This window comes from Solea senegalensis, linkage group LG12, assembly GCF_019176455.1.
Source record: "Solea senegalensis isolate Sse05_10M linkage group LG12, IFAPA_SoseM_1, whole genome shotgun sequence".
NCBI classification, from domain to species: domain Eukaryota; kingdom Metazoa; phylum Chordata; class Actinopteri; order Pleuronectiformes; family Soleidae; genus Solea; species Solea senegalensis.
In genome coordinates this window covers 6,873,910-6,885,053 of record NC_058032.1, presented here as the reverse complement: position 1 = coordinate 6,885,053, position 11,144 = coordinate 6,873,910, and the positions used below count along the sequence as shown (strand labels likewise).

General features: G+C 40.7%; 2 protein-coding genes across 4 annotated transcripts; one reads left to right on the top strand and one right to left on the bottom strand.

Annotated features, from left to right (window-relative positions):
- Nucleotides 1-8: 8 nt before the first annotated feature.
- Nucleotides 9-5,944, top strand: nudt22 (nudix (nucleoside diphosphate linked moiety X)-type motif 22). Of its 3 annotated transcripts, XM_044040702.1 has the most exons (8): nt 9-273; nt 1,025-1,090; nt 1,915-2,017; nt 2,390-3,041; nt 3,248-3,370; nt 4,132-4,229; nt 4,531-4,624; nt 5,762-5,944. In XM_044040702.1, the coding sequence occupies exons 3-8, from the start codon at nt 1,929-1,931 to the stop codon at nt 5,864-5,866; spliced, it is 1,161 nt and encodes a 386-aa protein (XP_043896637.1). In that variant the 5' UTR covers nt 9-273; nt 1,025-1,090; nt 1,915-1,928; the 3' UTR covers nt 5,867-5,944. The 3 variants fall into 3 exon arrangements, with proteins under 3 accessions (XP_043896637.1, XP_043896635.1, XP_043896636.1); XM_044040700.1 differs by lacking the exon at nt 1,025-1,090; XM_044040701.1 differs by lacking the exons at nt 9-273; nt 1,025-1,090 and having other exon boundaries at nt 1,696-2,017.
- si:ch211-107m4.1 (heterogeneous nuclear ribonucleoprotein U-like protein 2) lies at nt 5,631-10,465 on the bottom strand. The gene is made up of 11 exons (XM_044040699.1): nt 9,920-10,465; nt 9,720-9,796; nt 9,352-9,594; nt 9,111-9,223; nt 8,745-9,011; nt 8,435-8,557; nt 8,226-8,327; nt 7,746-7,914; nt 6,743-6,970; nt 6,614-6,654; nt 5,631-6,157 (listed from the first exon to the last, which is right to left on the bottom strand). The coding sequence occupies exons 1-11, from the start codon at nt 10,357-10,359 to the stop codon at nt 6,080-6,082; spliced, it is 1,881 nt and encodes a 626-aa protein (XP_043896634.1). The 5' UTR covers nt 10,360-10,465; the 3' UTR covers nt 5,631-6,079.
- Between the last annotated feature and the right edge of the window lie 679 nt (nt 10,466-11,144).

Here is an 11,144-nt window from a genome sequence, read left to right as displayed (position 1 = left end):
ACAGCAGACTTTCCTTCCTGTATGTGTTCTGTGAAAAAAAGGAAGGCGTTCATTGAGCTGCTTTTAACGTTTAAACTCATCAACCAGTTTTCATGTAAATACAGCCGAAGGCATGCAGTCACATAGACGCAAAGGTACAATCTAACACTCCACGAGTGGAGTGGTTAACACCACTGTGTTCTGTCGACTGTTCCGGCTGCCTTTAGCTATTTCCCATTCAGTATAGTTGACATCAGCACAGTGAAGACGCAGTGAAGCTGTTCTCGCAAGAAGGTAAGAGAGACAATAACATTTCATCTGTGTGTTCGTTATGATGCAGCAACACTGCACGTCACTGACGACTGAGGACATTTATCTGTAACATGATGAGAATCTGCTGTTTCTGTGTCAACTCCAGGATTCATTAAAAGTTGACAAAATTGTAACGTGCACGTGAAACAGTTTACATAAGATTAAATTCTCACAAAAAGATGGTAAATCGGTGAAAAAGATGAATGATAAATGAATACATTAAAATAGCACTTTATATGTTATGTTATTATTAGGGCTGAGCTTATTACTCGATTACATAGCTGACGATTAACTCGTCAGCTATTATTTTTCTCACACAAAAATTCATGTTAAACGTGAATATTTTCTCCATTTAACAAAGAAATCATTAAAACTGAATAAGTTTTTGCATTTTTTGGACCAATCAAGTACTCGATTAATTGAGAAAAGAATCAACTGATGAATCGATTATGAAAGACGAGTTGCAGCCTTAGTTATATTTATTATAATCATTCTTGGCTGTTTTGTCCAGCTTGTTACATTAGACCAGTAGTTCTCAAACTTTTTGAACCAAGTACCACCTGAGAAAATATTGATCCATTTTTACAGGAGGCAGATTTATTCCCAATAAGATCCTTTTGCTCTCTCATCATCCTTCTCTTCCTCACATACAGTAGTTCTCCGACAAACATGGGGGAAAGGGAGGAGTGAGCAGAGTGTTTGTAACTAAAACATGTTCTTTGTCTCGTTAAAGCCTGAAAAGGTTGTGTCAGTGACAGTAACCTCAACCAGTAGCACTGGTTTGACATAAAGGACATAAGTGAGTAAGAAAAATGATCCATCTGTCTCTGACTGTGTGGGCACTCAGTGTGTGTGTGTGTCTGTTTGTCTCTGAGGAGGAGAGTGAGTGGTCATGTCACACCTTCTGCACACAGCAAATAGCTGCTTTTAAATGGCTACAGGTTTTTGTTGTCATTTGCAGTACTGTAGAAAGGTCTCAGGTCACCTCCAGCTTTGTTGTTTCTACATTACATTACATTACATGTCATTTAGCAGACGCTTTTATCCAAAGCGACTTACAATAAGTTCTACATGGATGTGACTAAAAGTTGGTCTTCTATATAATCTCAAGAGTTTAACTCACACAACACGTGCATATAGCCTGGCGTAATATACCTTTTTCACAGCAGCTATTTGATTTCAAATAGACAAATACACTTATACTATTCAAGTGTAAGTGTAGGCCACACTAAATACTTTAATTAGTAGAACAACAAACCAAATGGTGGCTTAAAAGACTTTTGCCCAGTACTGACTACATTATAGTGCAGAGATGGAAAGAGTGCTGAATTATTCTACTCAAGTAAAAGTACCACTATTTTGATAATATTCTGCTCAAGTACAAGTAAAAGTACTGTTCTAAAAATGTATTCAAGTTAAAGTAAAAGAGTAGCTTGTTTAAAATGTACTTTTAAAAGTTTACTTGTCCAGACTTTTCTTGGCAAAAACGTTAAAAATTAAAGTGGTGACCGAATAAAATATGTAAACACATAATGGGTCAAAGGTCATGCTTTAATTTTCTCACTCACTCAGGGACCTCAATTAATGCCACATATGCTGTGACGTGTGTGTGATCATCCACAGGGGGAGATGAAGACATGACGGACCCTGAAGTGTCTGTGCTGCTGCACTGTGCAGCCTGGAGGGGGCTGCTGGAGTCACGAGTGCAAGTGGAACTTTCTGAACGGTAAGAATGTAAATCAATGCCGCACATCTGAAACCAACTGACGGGATCATAAGGAAATTGTGAAATAGCATATATATAGTTGTAGGAGCCATGTCTCATTTTTATTTGTGCATTTTCTCCCAACCACTAGGGGGTTGTATTTCAGTTCCCATTAAAAAGTTTCAGAAGTGAAATCTACTGCCCCCAAAAAAAAACGGTCGTTCAGCAGATTGACTAAGGATTAATGTCTCTTGTCCCCGCTTGTCCCTGATTTCAGATGAAGGACGCAGCATAGAAAATAATGTCCCATCGGTTCTGTTCAACAACAAATCACCAAAGGTTACACAGTGGAGCTTTAATCGTTTTTTACTGTTTTCTTGACTTTCTTTTCAGATATAACAGGCAGACAGATGATGCTGTAGAGCATCACATAGAAGAGGTGTGGAGGGAGCGGGTGTCCAGGGAGCCGTGGCTCTTCAATGGGGCCAAATTCAGACTTCACTCTTTCTGCTTCACCTCCTTAAAGTCGACCTCATCAACATGCTGTACTTCTCCCAAACATCTGCCCTGCACCCATTCATGTGAAGTACACCATCAGGAAGATCAGGAAGATAAATTACCAAACTGCCAAAGACGAGAGGGCTTGTGGGGATCGGGGGATGCTGCTCAGAAGAGTTTGGACCTAAGACCAGGAACAGAAAACGTAGAAGGTGTCATCCATCAAAGTGTTGGTACACTGGACCAAGCTTCCTCACACTCCTCTAAAAACACAGATGATCCAGAGAGTGGGCCTCTCCTCACTCTGAGACTCGGCCTGACATGCTATAAGGACTACCTCGGAACCAACTGGTCCTGTCGAGTGGCAGGGCTCCGTCAGCGCGGAGAGGCAGAGTTCAATGATCCCATGGTGATGCTGTCTCAACCTCTGGGTGTGGGCGCCATCCTGTGTACTAATGACGGACAGGTGGTGATGATCAGGAGGAGCCAGAGGGTGGCAGAGGCGGGGGGACTACTGGACATTCCTGGAGGCCACCCAGAGCCAAAGGTGGAGTGAATTATATGTGTGTGTATATATATATATATATATATATATATATATATATATATATATATATATATATATATATATATATATATATATATATATATATATACACACATATATATATATATATATATATATACATAAAAAAAATTAATGTCACTTCTGTTGCTTCATGTGTTCATTTCTCCATGTTCTGCTGCATTCAGGCAGTGTGTGAGAGTCTAGGTCAGGCAGGATGTGAGGAGATCAGCATGGCGATGATGCAACGGAGGCCGGAGGCCGTCGTCTCAGAGCTGTTTGCGTCTGTGTGCGCTGAGATCAGAGACGAGGTGAGCTTGTGTCTGTAGACACCTTGGTAGTCAAAGCCTCTGTAGGCAAGATCACTGGAAGACTTTTGTGTTTAATCCGCTGTTTATTAAAGTCTTCACACTTTTGTCGTTAGTCCTCTCACCACATCCACTCAAGTTATCCTCTGAGTTGAGAAATATTGTCATTCTTTTCTTTGTTACGTGCCCACCAGGGCCACTTGGTCCTGTTAGCGTAACTGTTAGCAAAGATGGCAGACACTGTTTACATTCTGGGAATGAGGTCCGGTCACTTTCAATTCAGGGAGGTGGGGGCGTGAAAAACTTTCTGTCCTATGGGGGGGGGCATGACAGAAAATAATGGAGAACCACTGCTTTACGGCAAGGTGGTTTTATTTAAAGAGCAATTTTCATACACAAATGCATAATCAAGGTGCCGCACAAGAACAGTTAAAAACAACAGCTTTAAAAACATCAGCAAAAAAAAAAAAATCCAATCCACAGCAAAAAAAAAGCCTGTAAAAGAAATTAGAAGTTTATGTTCAAAAGTGTTAAAAGAGGTCAAATGAATCTAAATATTTAAAATCTCGAAAAGGTAAAAGATAATTAAAAAAGAGAATCTCAAAAAACACAGACGGATGCACTTGTTTTCTTGTGATTATTGACCGATCAAAAAATGAGCAGGTTGAGTTATTGCAAAGAAACCGTAAATCAGTTTCCACTTGTCCACGTCTGAGAGTGTGTGACATGGAAATCCCTCACGTCTTCCCTCTGTGCATGTCCAGGTGAATGTTCCTCTGAGCTGCCTCGGACAGCCTGTCCTGATGGGCGTCGCTCTGAATCACACCAGCGCTGAAAGACCAAGCGCCGAGTTCTACGTCAGGTACTCGTGGTTAATTCTGATTTAAATAAGTGTAGCTTGTGTTTTCTGTTACTAGATTGGTCAAATTCACGCCTGAATAATTGACATATCCCAGTTTACAGTAATCTCTTATCTTGCAACAGTCCCCTGAAAGTTCAGTTTTACTGTTCTGTTTTTCCGTTACATGAGCAAATATTAAATGAAGGTTGTGTGTAATATTGGAGATTGTTTCTAATCTCTGACACTCGACACCATGTTTGACAAAGTGTAACGGTGGAGTTTGTTTTACTGTATGTGTGTGTGTGTGTATTTGTGTCCTTAGTTGCTCACTGACGTCTGAAGACGTCAGACAGTTGTACTGGAAAGGGGGAGCAGAGGCGCACGAGTCCACGGACATCATCTTCCTCAGCAGAGCAGTGAGTGAACTACACTGACAGACACAAGTAATGAGCAATGTTTTCTGATGAGACCTAAATACAAAAGTTATCTTCCAACCAATTCAATGATCGCCACTGGGCGAGTGACTAAGGGTAATTTACATATATGTAAAATAAAGATGTTTTAATTCATTTTTTTTGGGGGGGGAGACAAGTTCATAAGAATACATTTTTGGGTGTCATCATAGATGAGAATTTAAAGCACAAATCTCAGATTATTGCTACAAAGCGGCGTTACAAAGTAAAATATGTTCACACGTCTTTCATACCCATTCACACGCTTCAACTTAAGTTTCTTGCTCAAGGACACGTATAGTATAGACTTGCAGAGCCAGGATTTGAATCCTCAACCTTACAGTTGAAAGACAACTTGCACTACCACTGATCTACCATTGCTCAAACCTTACTTTTACATTTTCTGCTTAGATACTTTTACTCAAGTATCCCTTTAAGGTACAAAACACATACACACTCAATTTTTGTATAACAGAAGAAAGTCATAAGACTCATTAGTATGAAAGGTACAGGTTTCATGTCCCTCAAGTCAAATGGAAATTGCTGAACTTTGTTCATCTGGTCGATCACCACATTCTGCAAATAATGTGTAAGTCACACAAGAAAATTCTTCGAAGCAACTTATAGAATCAATTTGAAAAAAGAGAAAGTCTTAACAATCTGGGGAAGGGGAACAGAGATATTTAAAAAGAAAGAAATTAAATGGAACGCAGAATCACGGTCTCACAATCAATTAAAAAGTCATTCAGATTCACATCTTCAATAACTATGACAATTTAGCTCTACCTTGGTTACATTTCCATAAATTGTTTGGGCTTTTAATTTTTTTTGTATAAAAGATGTATAATTTGTGTAATGTGCACTGACATAATGTGAAAGAGGGGCAGGTAACTTTAGGTAATGCTATTTTTATTGCATATATTTTTATGTTTTAATTTCTAAATAAATGGAATAAACTTTCCTCCTTTAAGTAAGTGGACACAAATGGGGGTGCAGTGTTGCAAACCACCGACTTTTATTATCTTATCTTCAGACGCAGGAAGCTGCGATTCAGGTTTAGTAAATATGCAGTATGTGATTTGTTCTCTCTGTTGTTAATAGGAGGTGTTGCAGCTGGACAGGAGCTGTCCTCTGTGGTCAGAGCTGTGTCCTTCAGCTAAAGGAGCAGTGCTGCTTTATCAGACTGTGAAGCCCGATGGAGACTGAGACCTGACACAAACATTTCTTTTGACAATTGTGCTATTAAAACAGTGTAAAAGTAATGTTTTTAATTATTTGTATAGTGAAAACTAATAATAATAAAAATTTGTTTTTTTAAGTGACCAGGTTTTTATCATTTACATTCTTAAATACTACAACCCTTACTAGCATTGATTGGTCTGCACAGATGATTGAGCAATAATAGCAGGATTTTTTTCTCTAGTAGTCATTTCCATAACCAACATAGCCAAAGTCTCTGTTGTAGTTGTAGCTCTGGTCCCGATAAGCCACATTCCACTGGAATGTAAATGACACAAAAGAGGTACATTGTGATTATCTGGCAGATAAAATGTGAAATACTTTTAGTGGTTTGCCGTTTAAGTTTGACTTGTAGCTACATGCTGAATTTATAGCTACCTAACCTAAACCACAGTTAAATCCAGATGTAAATGGTAAACTGGTAACCAGTTAGGTGATGCAAAAGAAATGGTACTGAACAGATTAACTAGTCTGCTCACTGTATGTGTGATTTGCACACAAACTGGTTTTTATATCCCATGATCAGTCAACATATCAAAAGCACCGGCCTGGGAAAAAAACGCAGCTATGCTCACATGCATCATTGTTTTCACTGTTCACTGTGATTCATTTGATAATAGTAAAATCCACGTTCTAAAAGTCCACTGTGTAACAGTTAGGAGGGCGAAAGCCTTTTACGTGTACAAGACAGAGCTGGTTTGGGGTTATACTCACGTATCTTGGGTGTTGGGTCCATGACAACATATTGTTCCACCCTAAAAAAAACATTCAGAGGATTGTTATCAAAAAAGTAATCTTAAAAAAAAAAGTCACAAAATAATGCTCCTTGTTTTTCCTGCTGACCGTTTATCCCAGTCCTGTGGATCCTGTGTGATGGTGGACGGCCAAGAGGGTGGCGTCTTTTCCTGTGAACTCTGGGATGTTTCTTGTCCTGTTTGGGGACGGGGGGCAGCAGTCTGCATGCACGGGATTTGTACTCCTGCAGGAGCATCTGTGCCTGTTCCTGAGGCAGCTCCACGTATTGCAGCTCCTCCATCAGGTCAGTCTGCTGCACAGGAAGACTGCAGCTCACTGGAATCACAAATAAGGGCTCCATTTCATGGCATGTTTACACTGAAAATAAATTGGTTTGAAACCTGATAAAGTATTTTCCTGCTGGAACCAAAAAATGATTGACTTTCTCATGCAAACCATTATGTCATCAGTGGGTGTGTCAGCTGTAAGCTTGAGGAAGAGGTGACAGGAGCAGGTGGTGAATGCTGGACTAATGGATAAACACAATTTGCCAAATTAACGGAAGGAAAGCTCAACGCAGCTCTATAAAATCTGCCATGTAGCCATTGTTGTTCTCGATTCTGCTTACGTTGTGCATTGAGAAACAGCCACCGGTGATGATGTAGGGTGGTGGAACATGTTTTTTGCAAATGTGGGCTGGTTTGCAGAGTCCACCAAAAGTTCCCGACAAAACACAAGCCTGAACAAGAGCCTTGCTGCTTTAAGAAAACACAAAACTAAGACAATGCCACCCAGCGTCCCACATTATCAACACATTACCCAATCTAAAAAAAAACAAAACACAAACACTCCCCCCTTCAAAAATGTTTACAACCTACGACCAATCATTTACTATCTGAGTCTGACAGACAGTCAAACGCAGCCAAACATAATCTAACGAAAGATCCTTTAATCCTTTGTAGGAATGCAGAATTAAAGAAGTACCCAAGAAAAATGAGTTCTCACTTTGTCTGAGTCATTCAGCTCCCTTCCTACAGAAAGAATGCAACAGACGAGAAAATAATGTTCATTTGTAATAGAAACTGACTTCCAGCTGCAGATCAGTGCACACCTTGGAGTTTGAGCAGTGCCGTTTGTGGGATGGGCTCTTCCTCACTCATCTTGTGTAGGGACAGTCGTCTCTTCCACTCATCTGCACATGGAAAAACTACCAGCACCCGCCTCCTGAAACCTGCGAACAGCTGCAGTTTGTGACGTCTTGCCGAGAAGAAGATGTTGCACTGGAAGTGGTAAAATGACAGAGAAAATGTCAAAGTAGAAGTGATTGGTCCAAATGGTACATCTCAAAGCATTTTCAAGGGCATAGCAACCTCTAAAATCCAACTGGAGTATTGGGAAAAATGGCTTTTAATATAATTAGGTTATAAATGGTGTCATTTGCCTGCAACATATACGTACATGACTAAAACACTAACATGTGTGGTCTAAATGATTTAAATTATATTGATATTATAAAAGTGAGTAGGTCAAGTCACTAAGCAGGCTCTTTAACTGACCCATGTGTAGGAGTGAAGGGTTAAAGTTACAGTACCTGGTCCAAGATATAGTTTCCAGGAGTCTGAGCAGCCATCTCAATTAAAGCAGTCAGAGACTGTGAGGCCTGCCGTAACCTGCTGTCCCTCGGTCCACCACTCTACACACACACACGCATGCATATTAGCATCAACTGGTCAGAGGTTAAACATCATCTGTGAGTGTGAATATCAAACATGACAGTAATGAACTGGAGGAGTGACTGACAATCATGCATGCGAGCAGCCCCTCTGTGCTCAGCAGCCTGTAGTGTTTCTGTGGATGCTGCTTCATGTGAGTCCTGGCCCAGTGGCTCTTCCCAGAACCAGGAAGCCCCACCATCATCAGCACCTGGAGAAAGGAACAAGAAAATGAAGGCAGAATTTTAAAGGACCGTGGCCAATTCCCTCAAATTCAAGGGCTGAATGTGCTGCTAAAGATGGGAGGGTATCTTATAAGAGCTGCTTTGCCATGTTGTCCACTTTTTTTTAATTGATTGTACATGTTTTTGTAGAAAGTTGTAACCCCCGTCTCTCACCTCACACTGTGCTCTGGAATTAGGGGGCAGCGTAGAGCGTATCCTCTGCTCAGCAGTAAGAGCGGCCAGCGGCGTGAAACCTGGAGGGCTTAGATACCAGGAAGGAGTTGTGGGGTCAAGGAGGAACCTGACGGCACAGCTCTTACAGAGAATGTGAGGGAACAGAGGACGACCACGCAGCACAGAGGCATTGAGGGAAAAGGCCACTCCCATGAAACGACCGTTCTTATGGAAAGAGAGCTGAACACCACCGTCTGTGGAGAAAGACTGTGGGTATAAACACAGACACAGAAGATTGAGAGATGACTTGCTATGTTTACTGATTTTGTATAGATGGAAAAAATTATGAAGGAAAGTGTAACTCACAGTGTAACAGCCAATGATATCCCCCACTGAAAGACTTTCTCCAAACTCTTCCTTCTTTCCACCTGACACTATCTTGCTGCTGCCATCATAAGCAAAGGAGAGCTCATCCTCACCTGGTGTGAGACACATTGAAAAAACAGAGGGACATTGAAACATGTTACGATTAAAGGCAGTTTAACATGAATAAAAGAAAACTCTGATTAACTCACTTTCTCGAGGAAAGAGAGGAAGAGATCCTTACCCAGCAGCAGAGAGGTGTCCGCCACCGACCAGCCAACTCTCACACCATAGGACTTGGTGAACTCCTGATCGTCCAGCTGTGTGGGCAGCAATATCTTCTCCAGCCTCACCTCAAATCCCACCCTGCCCTGCAGCACCCCATGGGTGAGCCTCGAGCCTGACCACAGTGAAGGGGACTGAGCCCAGAACCGTGGCTGTCCACATGATCCATCAGAACTGACCTCAAAGTGGAGGTGACTATTATCTGTGGTGACAACAGAGGGAGGTTTTTAAAATAATTATTATAATTTGTCTACCATGACAAATTTGTGAATTCTCTGAAGTTTGTTTCCCTACCACAATGGTGGCAGTTGTTGTTTAAAGACTCACGTTGATCTAGACGTACTTTATCTTCATCCTGTCTCTCTGTCTCCTCTCTGTCCACTGCAGGCTGTGGTGATTTGGCTCTGTTTAAGAAGAGGGAATAGGGACTAACTTTTAATGAGGGTTTTTGGGGTTTTTTTAACCACCAAAGAGTGTTATGGAGCCATCCCTACTGACTCTTGTCCTCTGTGCTGCCTGTGTTTTACCTCTTGTATCGTATCTCCTCTTTGAATTCGTAGAAAGCTCTCCCTCTGCCCGTCTCCTCCTCCTCTGGGGACAAATCTTCGTCCACATCTATTCGCTCAGTCACGGAGCAGTTTACGGACTCTGACAGCAACTCAGTGCCCTGTTGTACTGTAGTCACACCGGTGTCTGTCTCAGTCTGGGTACCGCTGTGTGTAAACTCCCTGGTGCTGTGCACATAACATGGTGCAGCAATACTCGCGTCTGTTGATGACGGGGCACAGTTCTCCACTGTCTCGGTCGGTGCTGTCGGTGGACAGCTCACCGGCAGCACCTCATCTTGTAGTTTAGACCACAGTCTGTCTACCAGCTCAGCCTTCAGTCCTCTACTGTCCAGACCTACTTCTTCGAGTCTGGACCGCAGCACTGCCACTTTTAACTTTTTAATATCCGATAACTTCATTGTTTAAAAAGATCTACTAGTTTTAACTTAGCGACTAAAATCCTACTAAACTCTAAAAAAAACTGTGACTACAACAAGCGAAGCTCAAAACTCGGGAAGAAAACAATTCAATATGGTGACCTAGTTTGTGATTGGCTCGTTGCTTCCTCGCTTTTGTAAAAATTATCACGTCAATCACTCTCTGCGCTCTTTACTGCCACCAACGGCAAAAAAAGAAAACTACACCTGGTGTCTTATATAAAGTACTTAAAACGGATGCTTGAGTAAAAGTACAAGTATCTTACCAGAAAATGACTTTTGTAGAAGTTACATTTTTTAATAATATTAATATATGTATATATATATATATATATATATCTAATAAATGAAGTAAAAGTATATTACATTTACTGTACTTAATCATCACATACTGTAAATGATGTATATATACATACATATATGTATATATACGTAACACTCGCTCATAACAATTGTTACATGTATTAAAATTGTGATTTTAAATGCAATATGCTGCTTGTCATATAACGATTATATTTTATATATAATAATTTTCTTTACCTAGTAAACTCTGCTCTCATTATATAAGACCTTCCATTACATTTGTGTTGACCTGTCCTGTCTGAGGAATACACAATGCCACAGCCGTGTGACAAATAATCTCAAGTGGAGTCAAAATTACCAGCGGTATATTTAATTAATCAAACAAAGCCACCACAGTTGTTGGTTCCAGCATTGCATGTCATAATTTACTGCTTTTCTTATTTTTAATTTTATTGTTAGCCCTG

Coding starts and splice junctions, on each gene's coding strand:
- si:ch211-107m4.1 (XM_044040699.1), bottom strand. CDS start 10,359: ATGAAGTTATCGGATATTAAAAAGTTAAAAGTGGCAGTGCTGCGGTCC. Junction 9,595..9,719: donor TAAAGTACGTCTAGATCAAC/GTGAGTCTTTAA, acceptor TTGTCACCACAG/ATAATAGTCACCTCCACTTT. Junction 9,012..9,110: donor ATATCATTGGCTGTTACACT/GTGAGTTACACT, acceptor TTATACCCACAG/TCTTTCTCCACAGACGGTGG.
- nudt22 (XM_044040700.1), top strand. CDS start 1,929: ATGACGGACCCTGAAGTGTCTGTGCTGCTGCACTGTGCAGCCTGGAGG. Junction 3,371..4,131: donor GCGCTGAGATCAGAGACGAG/GTGAGCTTGTGT, acceptor GTGCATGTCCAG/GTGAATGTTCCTCTGAGCTG. Junction 4,625..5,761: donor TCATCTTCCTCAGCAGAGCA/GTGAGTGAACTA, acceptor TGTTGTTAATAG/GAGGTGTTGCAGCTGGACAG.